The following is a 22,260-nucleotide window of genomic DNA, read 5'->3' on the forward strand; positions in this document are numbered from 1 at the left end:
ACATGGGTTCGAGCCCTGGTCTGGGAAGATCCCACATGCCGCGGAGCAACTGGGCCCGTGAGCCACAATTACTGAGCCTGCGCGTCTGGAGCCTGTGCTCCGCAACAAGAGAGGGCGTGATAGTGAGAGGGCTGCGCACCGCGATGAAGAGTGGCCCCCACTTGCCGCAGCTAGAGAAAGCCCTCGCACAGAGACGAAGACCCAACACAGCCATAAATAAATAAATAAATAAATAATTTAAAATTTCTGTAGGAGCAGCACATGCTAACAACTAAATTCCAATACTGTGCTTTCAAGCTGTTTACTGAGGTATGGCAAAGAGAGTTGGAGAATCTAAAGAGGAACATTTCCTTTTCTTGGAAGTGTCTTTTGACAATCGGTCTCTCAAAGTTTCTAGGTTTTCTAGTTTTCCTTTTGACCATGAAACATGAAATGAAAATTATGCAGACCACTGGCATTGGCTGGTCAGCTGCTGAGAACGGTGTTGGGGTCCCTGTGTTAGACCAGGAAGCAGCTATGTGACTTGTAGGAAATACCTTAATCCCTCTAACCTTCACTTTTGTCATTTGTAAAAACAAAAATAACAGGAGAGCTGTGAGGCAACTGCTCCAAGTGCCCTCCAAGTCGAGAACCTCGTGATGGTTTGGCGAGGTTGGTGATGTGACAGGCCTTTTCCCCTCCTGCTGAAAGGGGCCAACAACCCTGCTAGGACCTCAACTATCTTTCTGGGGGGAGCAGAACAAAGGCCCCCATTTCTTTCCTTACCTTCTTTTCGTTGATGTCTGCCGGCTCCTCTTCCTCATTCACTTCCTCTGGCATAGCTTTGATTTTGTTCAGAAGCTCGGCCTTGGGAGCAGACACGCTGTAGTAGACAGGACAGTTGACCAACATGCCCACTGCTTCCTTGTCTTCATTCCTGGGTCAGAAAGAACAAAAAGTACACCCACACGCAGCTTAATTTCACCATATGTTTGTCCATTCGGGAATGTGTAAAAAAATTATATTCAATGTCTTCCCAGAAGTTAGGATAAACTAATAAGTATTTACTGGTGACTGCCTAGTAACGTGTGGGACTCTTGAAGCCAGCATACTCGGGACGGAAAACCACCAAGGGCAATATTGGGAAGGGGAGTGGGAGTCAGGACTACGGACATTTAGCCTCTCTGTATGTTTCTCCTTTTTTGATAAATAGAATGATACTGACTCCGTTTCACAGAAAGACAACAGGGAACCATGACTTAGTCACTGTGAAAGTATTTTCAAGGTGCTGCACTAATCTCAGGTTTTAGGTTAATTATTTCCTTCTCCTCCATGTTACCCATAATGTTTCTGATGCCTACTATAATTGTTGCTTGGACACCTACCAATTTTCCTTTTCATGTAAGCCTGAGGCTCTATGTAAGCCTGGAATTTGGAGCTTGCTGGTCAACAGTGAACGAATACAAGATGTAAAATCTACTCACTGATTACACAGCAGGGGGATTTCAAGGCTGGAGAACAAACTGGAAGTTGGGAACCTGATAACTATGTTCTTTGTTTTACTATAATCAAGCTGCCTTTCATACTCTATAGGTAAAGCCCTACTCACTGAATAAATGACTCTATGGACGTAATTAGGTTCTCTAGGAGAGGTAATCTTGTGACATTGTTTAACATCTAGACCATCATTTTACTATGAAATAAAGAACCACCAAAAAGGTGTTTTTACTAGTTTCCCGCTTGCTGGGGTTATTCCTCTAAACAGTACAGTCATATTAATCCAGTTAGTTGAAAAGATGGGGAAAAGGTCTTCTGATATAGTCCCCCCACAACATATATTCACTGCCTTACAAATGGGCTTCTTGGACATCTATCTGATTAAACCTCACAGTGGCTATCTGCGCAGTCTCATGTACAACAAGGACAATGCTCATTTTTACCAGAAGGTGGCGATGCCATCCTTTTACAATTCCTTAGGAAGCTCTCGGTGCTGCAAAAGCTACATGACCATTTCACTTCTAAACTTATGTTCTCATGGATAATGCCAGGAAATGCTTTTCTAAGCATGTAGTTGTAAATTACTTTGGTTTTCCTATAGCGAGTGATTGGAGGACAACCACCCGCAGTGAACCGACTGTCACATCCACAGAAACTCAACTGTGGGTCCCTCGTGTACCCAGTGGGTTGCCTTGCACATTGTAGGTGCTTAAGAAGTGTTTGCTAAACACATGACCCTGGATAAGTCACTTCTCCTCAATTAGTCTCTGTTTGCCACACCTGAAAAAGGAGGGGCTGGACAAGGTGACTGCTGAGGGCTTGTATCAGGAGAGCCTCCGATAACCTATCAGATAGCCTGTAAGTACCACACAGTTCTTTCCTTTCTCCCCTCCCCTGCAACTCAAAACACAGTGTTCCTGTTAGTAATTTAGTTAGGATCAGTTGGAAATCTCTAAAATGCAAGCCCAAATTTAGATGGAATGCTCTCTGCTTTTATTTAGTCTGGAAGCCACTAACTGGAGCTCCGGACTGTTGATCCATATAGTTTTCATTGAAAATTTAAAAGAAAATAAAAACCATTCTAAATCTCTCCCATAGTCGACCCTTAAGGAAATCAAACATGCAAGAAAATATTGCAATAACCCGGGAGAAGTCAAAAGGAGGAAAAATACAGACTGTTCACATTCCTCTCACCGGCTGTGGGCAGGCGCCGGGACGCACGTTACAGGGCGGGGAATGTGCTGCTCAGGGAGCTTCAGGTGCAGGCCCACGGCTGAACAAGACCACGGGTGCACTCCTGTTCAGCCCCTTCGTGATGTTCAGGATGTGAGCAGACGCCCACCCTACCTCTTCAAAGGTGAATGTCAGCGGAGTAAGTCAATCTGTTTCTCTAGGCTGTCACGCTTTTTACAAGACCATGTTCACCTCGGCCGAGGGGAGGCCCCTGTGTGCTCACCACTTCCACCTGCCCCTCCCTCACCACTGACCCATGTGGGGCTCTGTAAGGGCAACTCTGGCAGAACGGGCAGCTGCATGTGTGCTGAGTTTTTAGTGGCGCTGTATAAGCGCTGAGAGCGCGCGGATGCCATCACTCACATGATCTATGACTTCAGTTGGGCACGGTTCTCATTCCTCTCTGCTTCAGTTTCCTCATTTGTAAAATGGAGATAAAATCGGTAGCTATCTCAGAAGGTTCTCGTGAAGATTAAATGAGATAATGTTTACATAAAGAATATAATGCTTGACGCAGAGAACGTGAACAATAGGTATAAACAGTAATTACTATTACTACTTGTTGCTGGGCAAACAACTCAAGGTAGGTCAGAGTCATTCCCCTAAGCCTGAGATGGAATGCCAGTCTGGGGTCAGGACCTTTGGAAGCAGGAAAACCTCAGATAAGCAGTTCTAGACTCACCATCACCCCCATGGAAGGAGTTCAATTTTAAGTCTCTTTGGGGACATGACCAGGGACTTACCTCTTAGCTTCACATCCTGGGAAGCTGACAGTTCTCTGCGTGGCCTTCCTCTTTATGCCGTTTTCCTTCAGCAGATTAGCATCTCGTGGAAACAAACCTTCCATCAGGTCCATAGTTGTCTTCATTCTGGAGTCTGGATCCAAAATGTCTGCCAGAGATTTGTCTTGGTGGACAATTTCCTTGGCCAGAGCCTCTGTTCTCATGTCTTCTGAGGTCTTCTGAGGACCAGAACTGACATTCTTTTCTAAGCTTTGAGTCCCACTGACTGGGTCGTGGCTGAGGCTTTGGGTCTGGATGGAAGGTGGCTGCCCTGGGCTTGGCTGCTTGCTAAGAGGCCCGGCAGGCTGGGGCAGAGCACCAGTGGTGGAGGGTGGGTCGGTCTCATTGGCCTCTGAACTCTTGATAGAAGTCTGGGATCTGGAAGCCAGTATCTGACTATCAACCAAATGGGCTGCACCAGGGATGGGCCTTTCCTTGGCAATTGTCACCTTGGCAAGTTTGCTGGAGCTGCTAGGGATATTAAAAGAGAGTGGTAAGAGAAGAGTCAGCAGGAGGGTGAAGGAAGGCAGGGAGACGTTTGCACACGAGGGCTGTAGCTTCCCACACACATCAGGAGTTTCTGGGGTTGTTATTCCCCACAAACTGCAGGGTTCATAAGGGCCTTCAACTAAGTCCACTAGTTGGTCACAGGGAGGTTGTGTGACTTTTTAAGGGGGACAGATCTAGCAGGACTTCAGTTTTGGTGAATGTTGCTCTCGGATTCCAGAGCTTTATGAAAGTGAACAGAGGGTAGTGAAAGGGAACAGGTGGGTGTTTAGAGGAAGTTACGACAAAGGTGCTATCAGACAATGTATTTTAGTGCTGTCCTAGGGAGTATGTGTTGGGAAACGCCTCTTCCTCATTCTCCTGGCTTCCAAGCAGAGGTCTTCCCTAAACGTTAATGACCTTCAGCCTTACTCTTTATTCCTTCCTATGGACAGAGAGCGACTCTGCAAAGAGAAGCTGACCATAGCCCATTCCTAGTCCAGCCTCTTTAGAGAGTAAGGTTACCTCCAGGCTTGCTCTTGCGTGTGCTTGCTGTGTGTGTGTCTAGCACAGCCTGTGACTAGGCGGTCACCCCTGTTTAATTTGGGGCTCAGTATCAGGAGGCCCACTTATACTCAGATAGGAGCCATATTCTCCAGGATCAGCTCTCTCAGTAATAAAAGTGATTTTTTTGTCTTCTGAATGCCTTTTTCTTTTGCCTTATTTCTTAACGGGTTCAGAACTCTGGGCAGGGAAGAGGGATGCTGTTTATTTGGACCCTTTGAACCTGCCACGTCCACAGAAATGAACCTCACCTCGGCGCCCGAGGACTACTAAAAGGACGACCACCAAGGTCAACAAATGGAACAGTTGTGCCAGTTTCGTGAGCTGGGTTCCTGTTAAAAAACCTCCACAGGGCTCTCCAGGGGCCAGCACAGGCGGCTCTGGGAAGCGTGGAGCGTGGAAATCTCTTACTGGGGAGGGAGACCTTAACCTTGGCGGAGGGCTGCTCTCACCTGGCGTGGGGCTCCCGGTAGCCCTCGCTGTCCCGCAGCTCCGCGCACACAGCTTCAGGGGGAGGCGGAGGGAAGCCGTCCAGGTTCTGGGCCGGGGCTTCCCGGCTGGGCGGCGGCGGCGCTGCTTCGCAGGTGGGGCCGGAAGTGGCGGTGGAGCGCAGGTCCCTCACGAACACCTCGTCGTCGTTGTCCTCCCGAGGCGGCAGGGAGGCCAGCAGGGCAGACTCAGAGATCCGGAGGGAGATTCTGCCCAGAGTGCCCGGGGCCCCGAGGGGCGTGTCTGGGGCCCCGAGGGGCGTGTCTGGGGCCCCGAGGGGCGTGTCTGGGTCGGAAGTGCTGCTGGGGCTGGGGAGGGCCTGCGGCTTCGGGTAGTGCTTCGGGATCGCGCACCCAGGCGATGCGGCAGCCTCCGGGAGGCTGTCCTCTCTGACCGCGTGGGCCCGCGTCACCCAGGGCGGGGAGCGCCGCGTCGCTGCTCCCTCCTCCTTCCTGCGCTCGGGGCTGGGAGGTTGGGCCGGCCAGTGGCCGCCACTTCTGGGGGTCCCGGCTGGGGTGCAGGGCTGGGCGGCGGCGGCCTGTGAGCAGTAGCTCGAGGGGACAGGGGCAGGCAGGGCTGAGCTTGGCGGTGCAGCCCTGGTGTCCGGGAGATGCCCTTGCGCTCCTGAGGACAGGGGCCAGGGGCAAGGCGTTCTGCTGGCCTGCCTTGGAGGGTCCAGCGGTCCCGGACCCCTGCCGGGAATGGAGGCACCGCCACCTGCTTTGCAGCCTGAAACCCCGCAACGAGGGCTGGGATGGTGTTGGAGCAACGACATCTCTTCACGGCTGGAACAGCTGAATGGCCTGGAGCGGGATACAGACACATAGGTTAGCTCTGAAGAGAAGGGGCAAACGCTGAGCCCAAGGTGCCTTACATGGACGGGAAAAGCATTTGGTGGGGAGAAGGAACCCCGGAGAAGCTGCACACTGTCTTCCCTTGGCTGCTCGTACAAAGAACCAAGTTTAAATGAGATGCCGGGTAGGCATAAACTCCTGCAGGAAAATGTCACAGGGCAAGCCTGGGGTCACAAGGCATTTCTTTTTATTAACCCTCTCTCATCACCCCATCCAAGGCAGCTTTTGAGGACAGGCTTCAGGATATAAAAGGCAGGAGCAGGTATGTTTCTTCTGCTCCTTTTAGGACTAGTTTGGGAACCAGCTCCTGACTCTGGGGAAAAGAATGCTGCCTCATTCTCCACAGGTGAGAGCCCCACGGGGGAGGTCTCTTTGGAAAGTATTTGCGTGGGCCGCAGAATCTGAAGGGTTTATTTACAACTTTCTCTTAGTCTCCCAGTGTTTTCATTTCTTAAAATGGAAAGTAAGAAGGAAAGGGAGAGTCTCACCTAAGGAGCTAATAAGCAGTTACCTCTGGAGAAAGAGACTGACCATAACGAGCAAATAGGGCACATGGTCGTTTAAACAGCTGTCCTCTAGGCTCTAAGGAAAAACCTTTGTTAACGTGTTTGAAAGGAAAAAAAGGAGAACAAAAACAAAGAAAACATGTCTGCAGCACTGCCTGCCTGCCTGCCATGCAAGAGTTAATGTGAGGATAAAAATATCTCCAGCAAAACAACCTTAATTTGTAAATCCCACATTTGTAGCTCCCTGACTAGTGTGCAAGTGAATCTGGAGAGCAGATGGCATTTTTCATTTTACAGACCCGTGTCCTGAGAGAGCTGTGGCTCAGTCCCAACTCAGAGCCCCAGGACAGGCCTGCCACGAAATCATCTAAGTGCCAGGTGAGGGCAAAGCAGCATAAAGAAGGAAAAGACCACAAACAACCAAATCAGCTCTTCTCCTGCCATTATTTTTTCTTTACTATAAATGCCGATGGTTGAGTAAGAGGCCCGTCTTCCGCTCAGATGCATACCCTCCCCTCCCATCACAGATCCTTTTCATCTAGAAGCAGTTTCTTTACCAGAAACCTGTCAATATTCAAGAGTGGCTATTCTGTCCTTCTTGGTGGGTTCCCAAATGGGTACACCAGAAACCCAGGGGCAGGAGATTCACTGGGGGTGCTCTTTACCCCCATGTCTTATTCATTTTGCTATCCCCAGACCCTGGCACAAAGTACCCTCTCAATAAATGTCTGTTGCACAAACGACGTCTCTTCTGCCCAACTGCTGTTTAGACTGCAGGCCATGAACGATTTTTAAACTTAGCAGCCTCTAATAGGACATGGAGTAACTGGAATCTGATGTTTTAAGGACCAACTCAGGTACCTTCATTTGGCTTTTTAAAAAGGGGAGACATCACTAAAACACACAGTAAAATAATATTTATCTTTTAAAGATGTAGCCCAAATAAACCTTGATATAATATTTTTAGTTTATGTTTAATCTTCTTAGTTTATAGGAACCATACTGTAAAAAACTGTATTTCTGAAGGTAATAGTTGAGTTAAATGCTTAGTTTGGTTGAGAATACTTTTTCCTGGTGATTGTTTTCCAAGAATAAAGACTAGTATCATAAAGATTTTATTTCAGTCTCTTTCATAATAGAATGTGAGAGACAAGCGTCTATTGACATGTATCCAGGAATCTTAATATTCAGGAATTAAGTTTGATTAGTCTCATTTTTTTCCTTCATAGCATTTTTTTTTAATGTGGTTAAAAAAAACCCCCACATAACATAAAATTTACTACTTTAAATTTAAATTCATTTTAACTTTAAATTCATTTAAAAATGTTCAGTTCGGGGCTTCCCTGGTGGCGCAGTGGTTGAGAATCTGCCTGCCAGTGCAGGGGACATGGGTTCGAGCCCTGGTCTGGGAAGATCCCACATGCCGCGGAGCAACTGGGCCCGTGAGCCACGATTACTGAGCCTGCGCGTCTGGAGCCTGTGCTCCGCAACAAGAGGCCACGACAGTGAGAGGCCCGCGCACCGCGATGAAGAGTGGCCCCCGCTTGCCACAACTAGAGAAAGCCCTTGCACAGAAACGAAGACCCAACACTGCCAAAAGTAAATAAATAAATTTAAAAAAAAAATGTTCAGTTCAATAGTGTTAAGTACACCCATATTGTTGCAAAACAGATCTCCAGAACATTTTCATCTTGCAAAGCTGAAACTATAAACCTATTAAGCAACAACTCTTCTTTTGCCACTCCCCCGGCCCTTGTAACCACCATTCTACTTTTCTATAAATTCGACTACTTTAGATCCCTCATACAAGGGGAATCATAAAGTATTTATGACTGGCTTATTTCACTTAGCATAATGTCCTCGAGGTTCATCCAGGGTGTAGCATATGACAGCATTTCCTTCCTTGTAAAGGCTGAATAATATTCCACTGTATGCATACACCACATTTTGTTTATCCACTCATCCATCTGTGGACATCTGGGTTGCTTCCACCTCTTTGCTATTGTGAATAGTGCTGCCTCGAACATGGGTATGAAAATCTCTCTTCAAGACACTGCTTTCAATTCTTTGGATTTATACTCAGAAGTGGGATTGCTGGGTCGTATGATAGATTTTTAATTTCTTGAGGAACCTCCATACTGTTTCCGTAGCAGTTATACCATTTTGTAACCCCACCAATAGTGCACAGGGGTTCCAATTTCTCCACATCCTCACCAGCACTTGTTCTTTTATGTTTTTTCGATCGTAGCCATTCTAATGAGCGTGGTTTTGATTTGCATTTCTCTGATGATTAGTGATGTGCAGTATCTTTTCATGGGCCTGTTGGCCATGTGGAGAAATGTCTATTCAAGTCCTTTTTGGAATCCAGCAATTGGATTTTTTGTGGTTGACTTTAGTTTCACCTTAGACTTCAGACCAGCTCTCTTTTGGCAGAGCTCTAGTTCACTGTTAGTCTTCCCTTGTCTCTAGCTTTGAATTAATGCAGCCAAACTAAAGTCCTCAGGCTCACCTTGACTGCTTCACTTTAAGGCACAGCTCCAGGAGCAAGACCAACTACAGAAGGCTGCTCTTGGCAGTGAAGGAGGTCACCTAATACCCACTTCCTGACCATGCTGGCAGTACTAGGTTGAGCTATCGAGAAGGTGAATGCCAGAAAAAGAGAGAAACAATGATTGAATGAAACATAGTAAAAATTAAGGAACTGGCTTGAAAAAACATGGGCGGTAGTAGGGAGGGTTTAAATGTATTACCATTAGTAATAACAGATGACAGTAGATAGTCCTATAATGCTGCATTAAAACTACATACAGGCATGTGGTTCAGAGGAAACTCTCTTTGGAAATTTCTACCTCTTAAGCTCCAAGTGAATAGTTTAACGATTCTAATTCTGAAAAATTGTCCATTATATTTTTTCTACCAAGGAGAAATGATTTTGATGGCAATTTTTAAAACATGAATTTCCTGCTATTTTCTATCTCTAAGTGCCTAAAATAATGTTTTTAGAGCTTTATTTTTTACTTCAGGTGATTCCTGCAAGTTTGTCTTGTTCTGTGAAGGCTGTTCATGACGCTCATTCTTCCCCTACTGCTTTATTCAGCAGACCTGATCCTCTGGGACAGAGCCAGAAGAGATCAGCCACGTTTAAGAGAGGCCCCACGTGTGAGAGCCAGAGGATATACTTGAGAAGAGCATATCCATCAACTATTCTGATGCCAAACTTACTGGAAGTCAACCATTGCCTCAATAGCACACATTCAAAACCTATTTTGAATAGTATCATTCTTAGAGAAAGTCATCTATAAATAAAAAATAAAGCTCCCCATGGCCTAGACAAACTGAAGGGGTGGCACATGACACTATGAAACATCATAATATCACACTTCGATTTCTGGTAGAGAGGAACAGAAGCATTTAACTCCAGCAGCATTCATAAGGTAGAGGGCATCATAAATACAGATACATACCTGGATCCTGGGCCAGCCAAATAACATGGATCCTTCACAAGACCAAAGCCATTGTTTTCCCCCAAAAGCACGTCCTTAAAACACAAGAGGCACAGCGTTATTACCAACAAACAGGTATTTAAATTTACCAAGGGGGTGGAGGTATAAAGGAGAAGGAACATTTATTGGAGGTCCACTATTTATTATCAGGCATCATGGTGGCACTCTTACATACTAACCCATTTCATCCTCAAAGCCCAGGAAGTACTGTTAATCCCACTGCATTGATGAGGACACAGGCCCCAAGAGGTTAACTTTCCCAAGGTCACAAGTGGCAGAACCTCAGTCTACCTCACTGGGTGCCTCTCCTAACAAAGACATTTTCTAAACAAGAGAAGTCTGATAACAATCATCTCCAGACTTCAAACAACTCCTATACTTGAAATATAATGATGAAAATTAATTCAAAGGGCCAAGCTTTCAAAACAGCGATAGGGAAATATGGGAGATGACAGGAAAAGGAGAGTTTACTGAATTCAGCAAAATCTCAAGAATTAGATACGAATCTGGCTTGTAATCAGGGTGAAATACATTCTCTCTGGGAAAAACATCTCACCCACATGTAATGTCAGTAACTCTGGGGACACTTCAAGGGTAGTCATTATTTGTTTTTGTTTTAAATAAGGGTATATATTAGTTTCCTGAAAGGGTTGTAGGTCAGTTTTTGTTAGTGTAAAATCAGTTCATATGTACAGGTCCCTGATGAAGACAATGATGTTGCTATTGATAAAACTCTCAATTGTTTATGATAATAGGAGACAGGTAGAAAACAGGAAAATTAAATCCACATGTAAGCCCTAAACTTAATTTCAACAATTTATTTCACCATTTATTCTGTCCATAGGGCCAAATGCTTTTCACCACCCCACTCCACTCTCTCTCTCTTTTTCTTTTTTTCCCCCCCCAATCATTGGTGGAGGTACTAAGAAGCAATGAAAAGAGCCAAAGGTGGGTGGGAGAAGGTCCAAAGAAGAAACCACCCTGAATATTATTAATAACTGCAGCTTCCCCCTCCTCGGCATTTACTGTGTGCTGGACACTCAGCCGAGCTCCTTATAATCCTCAAATGACGTGCCTGGAGCTGTGTTAGGCACCTGACGTTTCCTCTGTAATTTAATCTATAACAATGGGGAGAGGGGAGGTAACTGCAGCTCAGAGAGGATAAGTATCTTACCCACGATTAAGTAAGCAGCTAGGATTCAAACCATGATTTCCTCAAAGCCTAAGGTCGATCTTTGGAATCTTAAGCTGAATGGTGGCTGAGCTGGATACAATCAGATGTCAATGCTTTGAGAAAAAGGAATTCCATGTGTCTCTGATTTGCTCAAATATCACTAGAGGGAATGGGAATTCCTACTCTCCGCAAAACCCTATGGTCCCTTTATAACCAACAAGGACCTACTGTATATATAGCACAGGGAACTTTGCTCCACATTCTGTAATAACCTAAGTGGGAAAAGAACTTGCAGAAGAACAGATACATGTATAACTGAATCACTTTGCTGTACACCTGAAATTAACACAACATTGTTAATCAACTAGACTCCAATATAAAATAAAAAGTTAAAATAAAAAGTCTTTCCCCACTCCACCCCCTCTGTTGACATGAATGTTCAGCTTCGCCAATAATTAACTGGAAAAGCCTATCTAGGTCCCCCTTAAAGCTCCTAACCTAGTAACGTTCAAATATATATTTCTACTCTATTATTTCCTTTGAATTACAGTATGAGCTTGGTATTTCTGTGGGTGTATATAAAATAAAAGAACTCAGACCCAGTAATAGGCCATTGAGAGAACTCTCTACATCTCCTGTCAATGGAAATACCATTTGGACAGAAGGAAAATGCCTTCCCAACCTAGTAGAAAGCCCAAGGAGGATACATTCCTGTTGCATTTATTTGCTTAGATTGGGCACGTATGCACTTTCAAAGAAGACTTGATTTTCTATAAACTGGTAAGAAGTATAAACTATTATGACAATTTAGGAAAAAGCAGTGGCAATGGGAGAAATACCAGGTATAGAGTTATGCCAACATTTATTTGTTAAGTGTCTGTTTTTGTTAATCGTCTCTAACTTCTTCTGACCGACTTAAAAGTATACCAGTTCTTATTCTTCATTAGGCACAGTACAGTTAGAACTATAAACCTGAATCCCATCCAATTCCAATTCGCACTCTTCCTTTGGATTCTGAATTAAATATCCTAATATCTCTATGACCAATGAAATATGAAGACAATATTCATCTACTTTGTAATATCAGCTTCAAGTATCTGCTAAAATGAATTAGAAATTCATTTAAAAAAATTTTAAATGTTATTTAAGTGTATAACAGTAGTTTATAAATGTTAAAATGAAATCAATTCACTGGCTGGAGTTTTCAGATACAAGATGTTTAACTCTCACCTCCCTCCAGTTGCCCAGTCTTTTTTGATACCGGGAGGCAGCATGGTATAGTGACTTAAAACCTCTGAAGTCAGACAGTATGGGGTCAAAACCTTGCTCCCACTATGTTGGGCAAATTTCTCAGCCTTTCTGTGCCTCAGTTCCCTCATCTGTAATATGGCGATAACAATGGTATCTCCTCCTTTGCATAGATGTAGGATTAATTTTAAGCTTATAAAACACAGTACAGTGACTGGCACATAGTAAACATTTGATTATTAGTAGCTATTGGTAACTTTACATTTTGTGGAAAGTTGATTCTGTTATTTATCCCCAAGCTTGTTGAGAGGTACTAAAAATGATATACAAGTTGCATCCTACAGAATCAACACTACATCCAACATTGTGGGGTTCCATGCATTGAGCAATTTCCTCAGCAATCAAATGTTTGTCACATCATCACATGGTGAATGTGCTACATATAAGAAATGAAGATCTCTGAAAATACAGTGAGAACCAGAGAAGACTCTAACTCAGCATCTGGAAAAAAAAAAAAAAATACCCCACCAGGAATCTTATTTCTCCAAAAGGTTTCTTTTCATAGCCTCTGCTATATTTTAGATCTATGCCAACGAACAGGTGTAAATTTCCATCTCCAAGGCAGAAGTGTTTGGATTTTTTTCCTGCAGCTTTGCAGGGCCTACCTACTTTAAAACAGTTAAGTTTTCTAATGTCTCACAGAAAGTAGGAAATAGCCAAGAATTTGATGTACCCTTCAGCTCCGTCACTAATATCCATTTGTTCTGCAATTACACCTTTAAAATGAAGAGGAATTAAAGGAGAGGGAATGGGAGGCTGCTTGTTCAGAGACGACCACAGCTGGCTAAGGAGAGGCCCAGGGCTTGCTGAGTGCCTGAGCAGGTCTCAGGCTACAAAAGGTGGCAGCCTTCTACAGTCATCGTTTCAGGCCCAAGAATGATCAAGTTTTATTAAACAGAGAAACTGATTTCCATGCTGACCTTGTTTTGGAAGCAAAAACTATCCTCACTAATGGACTTTTGAAAAGGAGCTGAATCCTTGCCCAAAGCTTGTAAAATCCTGCTCTATTAGCATCTGCCTGGCAGGAGCAAGCAGCATTTGTTCGGGATGCCTCGGACTGAGCCAGCCCCAGAAACAGACTCCATATTTTGGGTTTAACTCAGCCAGATGATTTAGTCGCTACAGGGCCACTTAATTTCTCGGAGTCCTCTAAAGCTGGGATGAGAAAAATTGTTATTTAACACCTTCACCAAAGCTTAATGATAATGGTAAAAGTTCCTGGAATTTATTCAAATAAATAATAATATCTTAAAATATTAACCACAATAATTATGTGGAGACTAGTTTTATTTTGTTTTTCACTAGTTCTACAACTAAGGTAGATAATGGGTGTACGAAGAAGATGCAAAGGGCAGACCTTGCCATGGACCAGTCTCAGGGCAGGCACGGTGCAGCTGCTGAGCCAGGGAATGAAGGAGGAAGCCTAAGAACACAGTCTTGGTGCAGTTGCAATCTGGGGGATGATAACCTATTTTCAGAATTTGTAGGAGCAAAGCAGCGCAGATAAAGTATTTCACGTTGAAATATTTCCCCCCTCTGGCATCATATTCCCCACGTTAAATAATTTCTAAATATGGTACTCGCTTTATGAAAGAGAACATAAATAATGTTCTGTATTTAGCTGTCTTTCTAGAAAGTTTTTCAAATAATACCAAATAATTGGGATTTAACTGGGATCATTTCTCTATACTGCCTATGTTTTAGCTCTATTTCCCAGTTTACCAGGCTTGAGAAATATTTGGAAGGAAAGGCAAAATAACATTCATAACCATCCAACAAATTCCCCAAGAGAGAAAAATGACATCTATCAGAAGATGATTTAGTTTTCACCTAAACATTTCTATTTTCTTTAGAACATGGGGAGAGAAATGAAGAAAATGTTTGTTCTGCTACGCGGTGAGCTTCCGAAGCCCATCAAACTAGCTGAAATGGCATATTACACATGCGGATTTTTAAAAGCGTCTTAGGGGGCTTCCCTGGTGGCGCAGTGGTTGAGAATCTGCCTGCCAATGCAGGGGACACGGGTTCGAGCCCTGCTTTGGGAAGATCCCATATGCCGCGGAGCAACTAGGCCCGTGAGCCACAACTACTGAGCCTGCGCGTCTGGAGCCTGTGCTCCGCAACAAGAGAGGCCGCGATAGTGAGAGGCCCGCGCACCGCGATGAAGAGTGGCCCCCACTTGCCACAACTAGAGAAAGCCCGTGCACAGAAATGAAGACCCAACACAGCCAAAAAATAAATTAATTAATTAAAAAAAAAAAAAAAAAAAAAAAAGCGTCTTAGGGGTAGGATAAGGACTGGAAATTAGCTCTGTTCTTCACGCTAAGGGGTGAAAAACAGCTACTGGAGGCTTACGGAGGATTGCCTCTATAGATTGTGTGTGTTTGTGTGGTGTGTGTGGGTTATATTGGGGAGAAAATATTTCTGAAGAGAAAATATCTGGGAGGGAGCAGTATTTTCTCACAATGCTGTGCGTATGTGTGTTGCAAAAGCAGTGCAGCAGACAGATGTCTCAGGCAATAATGGCTAACTCTTCTTTGTCCGAAGCTGTTTCCTCCAACTCAATGCCTCCCACACACAACCTCCAACTCTTTGTCAACATCCTGCCCATCCTTTATAGCCTGGTTCAAATCCCTTCTCCTTCAAGAGATGCTCTCTTAGATCCTCTCAGAACTACTATCCCTCCCATAGCATCTTATTTATGACCACTCCCAAAGCATTCACTATTCGTGTTAGTTATTTATATATAAGTTCATAGTCCTTGCGCAATTGTGAACCCCAGAAAGGCAGGACCCTTATTTTCTTTTACGTTTCCTTTAAACCGTATAAGCAGTCCTTTTCGTAAAACATACGCTCTACAAATGCTTGCTGAATGATTACATTCTCTGCTGGGGAAAACAGAATCTGAGAAGGGACAATGGAGGGGTATTCTCCCCTGCGGTAACATATATGTGAATTCCTCGTATCTTCTTACCTGGGAAGGGAACCATGAGACGGGACATCGACCTGCCGTGCACGTAGAGCTTGAGGATGGGCTAAGAATTAGGGGAATTAACAGACTCCTGGGAGTCAGAGTGCTCGGATTTTATTCCTAGCTCTGCCTAAAATTTCCAGTGGAAAGCTCCTCATGATCTTTGCATAGTTTGGAGACTTTATGAGAGAATTTGAAAGTCTGACATTCTCCTACCTCGCCACGATAGTACACAGAGACAGAGAGACATGGATTTGATATGGAAAATATACTCTACCATATAGGATTATTTTGAGGATTAATGAGATAATAAACGTAAAAGCATACTTAGTTGAGGGCCTGGAGCTCAACAACCAACAATTATCAAAGTCAATAACTATACTTATTTTGTCAATGCAAAAGTCCAATAGAAACAAAGAAGGTATGAAGCTAACATCTTTAAAATACTGAGACACAGCCTCTATTGCATGAACTTAAAAAAAGAGAAAAGCAGCAAAACAAACAAAAAAACAAAACACAAAAAAACCCCGAAACAAAGATAACCCCTAAATTTTCCTAATCTAATTCTTACACTGAGAAGTGGGTGACACTAAAATGAAGTTATTATATATATATGTATATACTATATAATACATACATACTATATATGTATGTGTGTATATATATTATATACACTTGTCTCCCAGTATCCCCAGGGAATTGGCTCCAGGACCCCCCAGGGATGGACACCAAAATCCACCTGATGCTCTATATTTATAAAATGGCATAGTATTTGCATATAACCTACACACATCCCCCTGTATACTTTAAATCATCTCTACTTACAATCTAAATACTATGTAAATAGTTGCTGGTATGCTGGCAAATTCAAATTTTGCTTTTTGGAACTTTCTGGAATTTTCCCAATATTTTCCATTCCAGTGCAGAACCAGGAATACGAGGCCTACTGTGTGTGTGTGTGTACACATATACATCTATATCCATTGATACACACACATATATATGTATAGATCTCTACATCGATATACGATACATGTATCTACATAAGATATCTACACAACTGTATCGATATCTACGTATTATATATCTGTATCTCTGTAATGACCTCATCAGACAGGGGCACTGAGAAAGACATCACCTTATGAAAACAAATGCTACTCTCTTGCATGTAAAAGGAAAACGAAGGGGAGAGGAGGGATTAGAGAAGCCGCACTAAGGCTTCCAGGATGCAAGGGGCAGTGCTAGGACCCGCTGGCTGCACATACCTGGCGCTTGTCTGCGGTGGGAGATGACCGTGACCTCATGTGGACAGGGACGGCCTGGACGTCTGAGCGCTCCAGCAGGTCCTCGGCCGACATGGACTTCCCGGCCCTCCCGGCCGCGGACCCCCATGGGGAGGGTTCCCCAGGGGTCCTGTCCAGCCTCTGGGGGCCCTTTGGACCGCCAGTAGCTCCACCGAGCAGTTCTCTCGGGGCTTGGTCTCCGCGGCGCCGTTCCCCGAGGTGGCGGCCGCCGGCAAAGGAGCTGCTGCGATCTCGGGGGGCCCGTGGCGGCTCCCCGCCACCCCCTTCCGCGGTGGCCGGCTGGAGGGCGGCCTCCCTGCGGGGCGGCAGGCTGGGCTCCCGCAGAGAGGAGAGACTGCAGGCCGCAGCGAGGCCGGGGCCCTCGGGCGCGGCCTGGAGGTAGGCGCTCTGGGCGCGCTCCCGCAGCGGCCCAGGCTCCTGGAGGCCGCAGCCGGCGGCAGCGGGCCGCTTGCCGGTCTTGCGCTGAATGTAGTCGGCCAGCGCGCTCTGCTGGAACTGCTTCAGCTCGGGCCCCGACAGGCTGAGGGTCGAGCAGGCCCTGCCGTCTCGCTCGAAGATGCGGCGCCGGTCAGCCACCGAGCTCTCCGCGAACTGCGGCCCCTTCCTTGGCGGGCCCGGGGGCGCCGGCTCGGCCTCCTCCGAGACCCCCACCTCGTGCATCTTCTCGGGCTCCGAGTACGAGCGCTTCTTCTGCTCGGGCGTCAGGTGCCGGCGCGGCCCCCTCCGGGCGGCGGGGGGGCGCGGGCCGGGCTGGGTCGCCCTCGGCCGGGGTCACGCTGTGCCGCTCGCGCGGGGGTGTGCGGGGAGGCAGAAGCCGGCGCCTCCGGGCTCCGCAACCCCACGTGGGCGGAGGCGGGTCGCAGCCGCCAGGGCCTGGCAGCCGTGGGCGTCCCCGGCTCGAGGTCCCGGCGTCGAAAGGAGGTGGCGCCCAGGACGCGGGACTGCGCATCCTTGATGCTGTTCCGGTAGGCGCGGCTGAAGGGGGCTTCCTGCACGGGCGACTCTGGCGTGCGGGGCCGGTCATCGGGCCACACGGCCTCCTTCTCGGCCTCGCTGAAGAGCTGGAAGGTGCTCTGGCTGCGGAGCAGGCGAGCGTCCCGCCTCGGCTGCTGACCACACGGCTGCCAGGAAACCTCTTCCGACTTCGGCTCCCCGTTTTTGCAGTGCGGCTCCCCATTGCCTAGGGGTTCCGTGGATTCGGGAAAACGGATATGGGCCTTTGTCTCCTCCAAGTCATTCCCCGAAGTATGAGAAGTTGGGAGTGTCCTGTTGGGCCTGTGGTTATAACCGTAACTAGAGCTGCCCGCACTCGGGGGCCTCTGGCTCCCTTGCTCTCGCTGCTCGATCTTGGAAACCTTCTCCAGCACCGAGCAGTGGGGCTTCCCGTACTGAAAGCCCTGCAGAGCCGAGGCGCTGCTGGAGCTGAGCCTCCTTCGGCCCAGACTGGATGTCTCCTGCGGGGGCGGGGAGGGCAGCTCTTCATACCTCGGGTCTGAACTGTGGAACGAAGCCGAGGCACTGGTTCTCCCCTCAGGCCTGGGATAGGAAACTGACCTGTCCAGCTGGCTCCTGTGATCAGGAACAATAGTCCTTCCAGAGTCCTCTGCCTTGGTGCTGACTGCACAGGTGGACGTGCCTTCCAGGTAGATCTCCTGGGCTCCCCCTCCTAGATCCAGGCTGCTTTGCCTTCTTAGACTCTCAGGAATGTTCTGGAGGGAGGAGAAGGCAGATGTGGTCTTGCCAAAGTTGCTTGGCATGCTCTGGCCCAGGCTGCCTCTCTCGAGCCTCCGCCGGAGGTTGGCATTGTGGTCTTCATGGAAATCACCCTCCCAAAGCTCTGAGGGCAGGAAAGATCTCTTGTCTTCACCCACTTGCCAGGCCTGAGCCTGAGGGGATTGGAGGCCGTGGTAATTAGAATATTTGTTGCCCTGGGTGCTCTTTCTCTCACTGGGATGTGGGCTGTTGCCTTGGAGAGGTGTGAGAAGTCTCTTCAGGGAGGTCTCCTCCTCGTTTTCAGGCACTGAGGGGAAATGGACTTTGTAGGGGACACATTTGGCTGAAACTTCAGGTTTCCTCTCTCCCGGGTACACTGAGTCATGTTCTAGGGGCTGGCAGAAGGCAAAGCCAGGCCTGCTAGATCCATTTTGGTTCCCATTCTCATCAAGGGTGGCCGTCTTGTCGCAAGCTCCCTGCGGAGCTGGATACCCGCCCTCCTTGGCCAGCGCAGGGTAGAGGGTGCCGTTACCACTCACGGAAGGCCGGGGCACCTGGGCAAAGTGTGGCTCCAGGGAAGGTACCGGGTAGATGCCAGTCGGCAGCAGAGGTTGGCCAGGTTGGGCCTTCTGGGTGTAATTATGCTTGGGCGTCACCGGGGGGCTGTTTTCTGGACTCTTCTCCAGCACGGTATGCAGCTGTTCCTCTATGAAGGGAGATTTCAGGGTGCCTGCAGAGTTTGCCTGAGGCCGGCAGAACCGTTTCTGATCAAGGCTAGACCAGGAGCCAGGCCGCTCTCGCTGCCGAAAGGCCGCATAACTGTCACTCCGAGCCGGGGGCAGAGGCGCACCCACTTTAGGAGGCAAGTTGTCCGCGGTGGTCTCCAAGGAGCTGGGGCAGTGCTGGCTCCAGGAGGGGGGTGGCGCTTCCTTGCACCGAGGAACACTATGCCATTTCTCATAGCCCTGACCATCTGCCAATGCTCGGGCCTCCTTACCTTGCAGAAGCAGGCCTGAAGAGTTCACCTCATACTCTGCTGAGACCCCCCTCCGGGGATCATAGACTGTCTTAACATAGCGAATGTCTGCCTGCCTCATCCCTTCTAGGAGGCCACCTCGAGCAGAAGTGGTGTCCACGGAGCCCGAACGCTCCCGGCCAGAGATGCCGGGGGGCGGATATTCAAGGATGCTAGAACTGGTGGAGAAGGAGCTGTAAGCCGAGTCTCTCTTGTTATGGAGGTGGCTGAGCTGGTCCATGCTGCTGGTAGACTTGGCCGGGGAGAGAAGGTGGCAGGGCGGGCACCCCCCGCTGGGCTCCAGGCTGTCCATGCTCCCCTGCGAGCTGCACTGGTCAGGGCTCCGCCTCAGATAAGCATGGTCATAGCCGGAGAGGTCACTGGTAGAGGAGCTGGAAGAAGGGGAGGCAAAGCAGTCAGCAGGGAGTCCGTATCATTCAGCAGGCTTACAGGCACGGGACCCAGCCTATAAACGTACTCTTGGGAAAGATGTTTGGTTTCTGGAAGGGTGGGGGGAAAGGGCCATATTTGGGCCTTGCTCAGCCTCCCTACGCGTCGTCACTAGGAGTAACTGCCCAACGCCGCAACCTATGTGCCGCTAATTAATCACCCAGGCTCGCCAAGGGAGAAGCGGGGAGCGCGAGGAAGCCACGCGGCCTTTGGACACGGGCGGCACACTGATGTGATGTGCTCCATGCCGGAAGTGACATTCTGCACATGGCAAGAAATGAGAGAGGTGGGCGAGGAAGGAGGAGGAAGAGTGATAGAGACTGACATTTTATGTCTCTTGGGGCATCTGTGGGGAGAAGGGGAAAGCTTAGTAAGAGACCAGGCACGTGAATGGCTGAGGGAGACTCTGCACGTGTCCATGGTTTTAGTTAATATCTTTCCTTTTTATGGAATTGAAGGGTTACTCCCTGGCAATCTTCCTGGAATCTCAACTGTACAAGAGACAGTTTGTTTGTGGGGAGAAGGCCAAACACAAAACTGAAAGAGAGAAATACTGAGAGAATAGTACAGAGTTAGAAAAAGCAGAAGAGAGAAGGAGAGGCAGGCTGGATAAGAAGCCTTAATCATAGGAGGCTGTTGGGTGCTGGGAGCCAATCACCCACGGACAACTTCCCAGAGTCTGGGCAAAGCCTCATACACTGGAGGGTAAGACCTCCTTCACAAGCTCATCCAGGTGATTTTCAGAGCCTGCCTGGGGGAGGAGGAGTGACTCTCACTCCTGGCATCATACACCCCAGAAAATTGCCATAAGACAGAATTACTTATAATTAGCTTTAATTATAAAATCAAAATATACTTCACCCCAGCAATGTTGGGGGAGAGAGGACATAGACATAGGAAGGAGTAAGTAGCTCAAAAATCAAACAGCAGTCTCAATAGTTCAAACATTTGTGACTCACTATTCTCTAAAGAAGAGGAAAGAAGAACTAAGAGTTCTTGCCTGAGGTTTTCCATTTTTAAATGAATAGGCATTTAAACGCCATTAAAATTCATGGAGCTATTATTATTATTATTTTTTTAATAGTATTGCCACAATTAATTTGTAAACAGCTCTATTTTTTTTTAATTAATTAATTTATTTATTTATTTATTTTTGGCTGTGTTGGGTCTTCGGTTCGTGCGAGGGCTTTCTCCAGTTGCGGCAAGCGGGGGCCACTCTTCATCGCGGTGCGGGGACCGCTCTTCATCGCGGTGCGCGGGCCTCTCTCTATCGCGGCCCCTCCCGTCACGGGGCACAGGCTCCAGACGCGCAGGCTCAGCAATTGTGGCTCACGGGCCCAGCTGCTCCGTGGCATGTGGGATCTTCCCAGACCAGGGCTCGAACCCGTGTCCCCTGCATTAGCAGGCAGATTCTCAACCACTGCGCCACCAGGGAAGCCCCATGGAGCTATTATTATATGTCTAGATCTCCTGTAAATAAATATGGTGCCTTAATGGCTGAGTACGCGATAATGCTTTGTGGCTGGACTGTCTCCACAGTATATGGGAAGAGAATAGAAGGAGTCACCTGCTGAGTCGAAACTGGTGCTGGAATTCAAGGAAAAGAAGACTACATTTTCAGCAACTCAACCTAAGAATAATTTTCTCTATCAAGGGAAGTGAACTTACTGAATGGAGCGTCCTGCTTTGGGAGGGACAGGTATAAATTCAAAGGAGAAAGGAAGGGAACAGCTCCTGAGCCAACCAGACTAGGGAAGTCAGTCCTGGCACCCAGTGGCATGGCATATGTCACTGCCAGTTTTTACTCCCACTCCCCTCTAAATGAAGAGGCTGTGTTGAAAATGCACATGACATGGCTCAGTTGAGGATAATCCCACATGACCCGCTTGTGCTTCCCTTTATCTCCTCTAACAGAAGATTCAGAGCTAATACTCTGAGGGCACATGGAAGCAGTAGACCCCACAAGGGCTGTTTTGCTCATCAATTCCATGCAGGTGGTAGACACTACTTAATCCTCCTCTCAACTGCTAAGAATTTTAGCAGTCTTTCACTAAAAGGCTACTTCAAATCTAATTTAGGAGCATGCAAAAAAAATCAAAGTGAATAAACTGATGGGTTAACTGTAACACTGTTGAGTGGGAGGAAATGCCACCACCAACATATCTCAAAATACAGATGGTATCTAGAAATATGAAATCACTGGTAAATCTCTAGCCAGGCAGAACAAGGGTAGAGTGGGTTCCATCCTGTAGCCAAGAGAAACTTAACCCACCGTTCCTCAGATGGAATGCATCACATGAGGACCAGGAGTGCTCTTCCCTGCTACTCAGGGAGGGCTATGTCCCCGCCCAATTCCCATTCCCAAGCTGACTGGGAACTAAGACCAAGTGACCTATGCCATGCCATGCCATGGAGTGCCCTGACATCACCCT

General features: G+C 47.3%; 1 protein-coding gene across 1 annotated transcript in view; it reads right to left on the reverse strand.

Annotated features, from left to right (window-relative positions):
- SHROOM3 (shroom family member 3) overlaps positions 1-22,260 on the reverse strand; it is a 312,102-nt gene that overhangs the window by 17,743 nt on the left and 272,099 nt on the right. The window contains 7 exon segments of the mRNA XM_057546670.1: positions 766-916; positions 3,453-3,959; positions 4,994-5,833; positions 9,855-9,928; positions 16,612-17,388; positions 17,390-17,443; positions 17,445-19,770. Coding sequence (XP_057402653.1) covers positions 766-916; positions 3,453-3,959; positions 4,994-5,833; positions 9,855-9,928; positions 16,612-17,388; positions 17,390-17,443; positions 17,445-19,770 — 4,729 coding nt within the window.

The sequence above is a fragment of the Balaenoptera acutorostrata genome, chromosome 5 (assembly GCF_949987535.1).
Source record: "Balaenoptera acutorostrata chromosome 5, mBalAcu1.1, whole genome shotgun sequence".
NCBI classification, from domain to species: Eukaryota; Metazoa; Chordata; class Mammalia; order Artiodactyla; family Balaenopteridae; genus Balaenoptera; species Balaenoptera acutorostrata.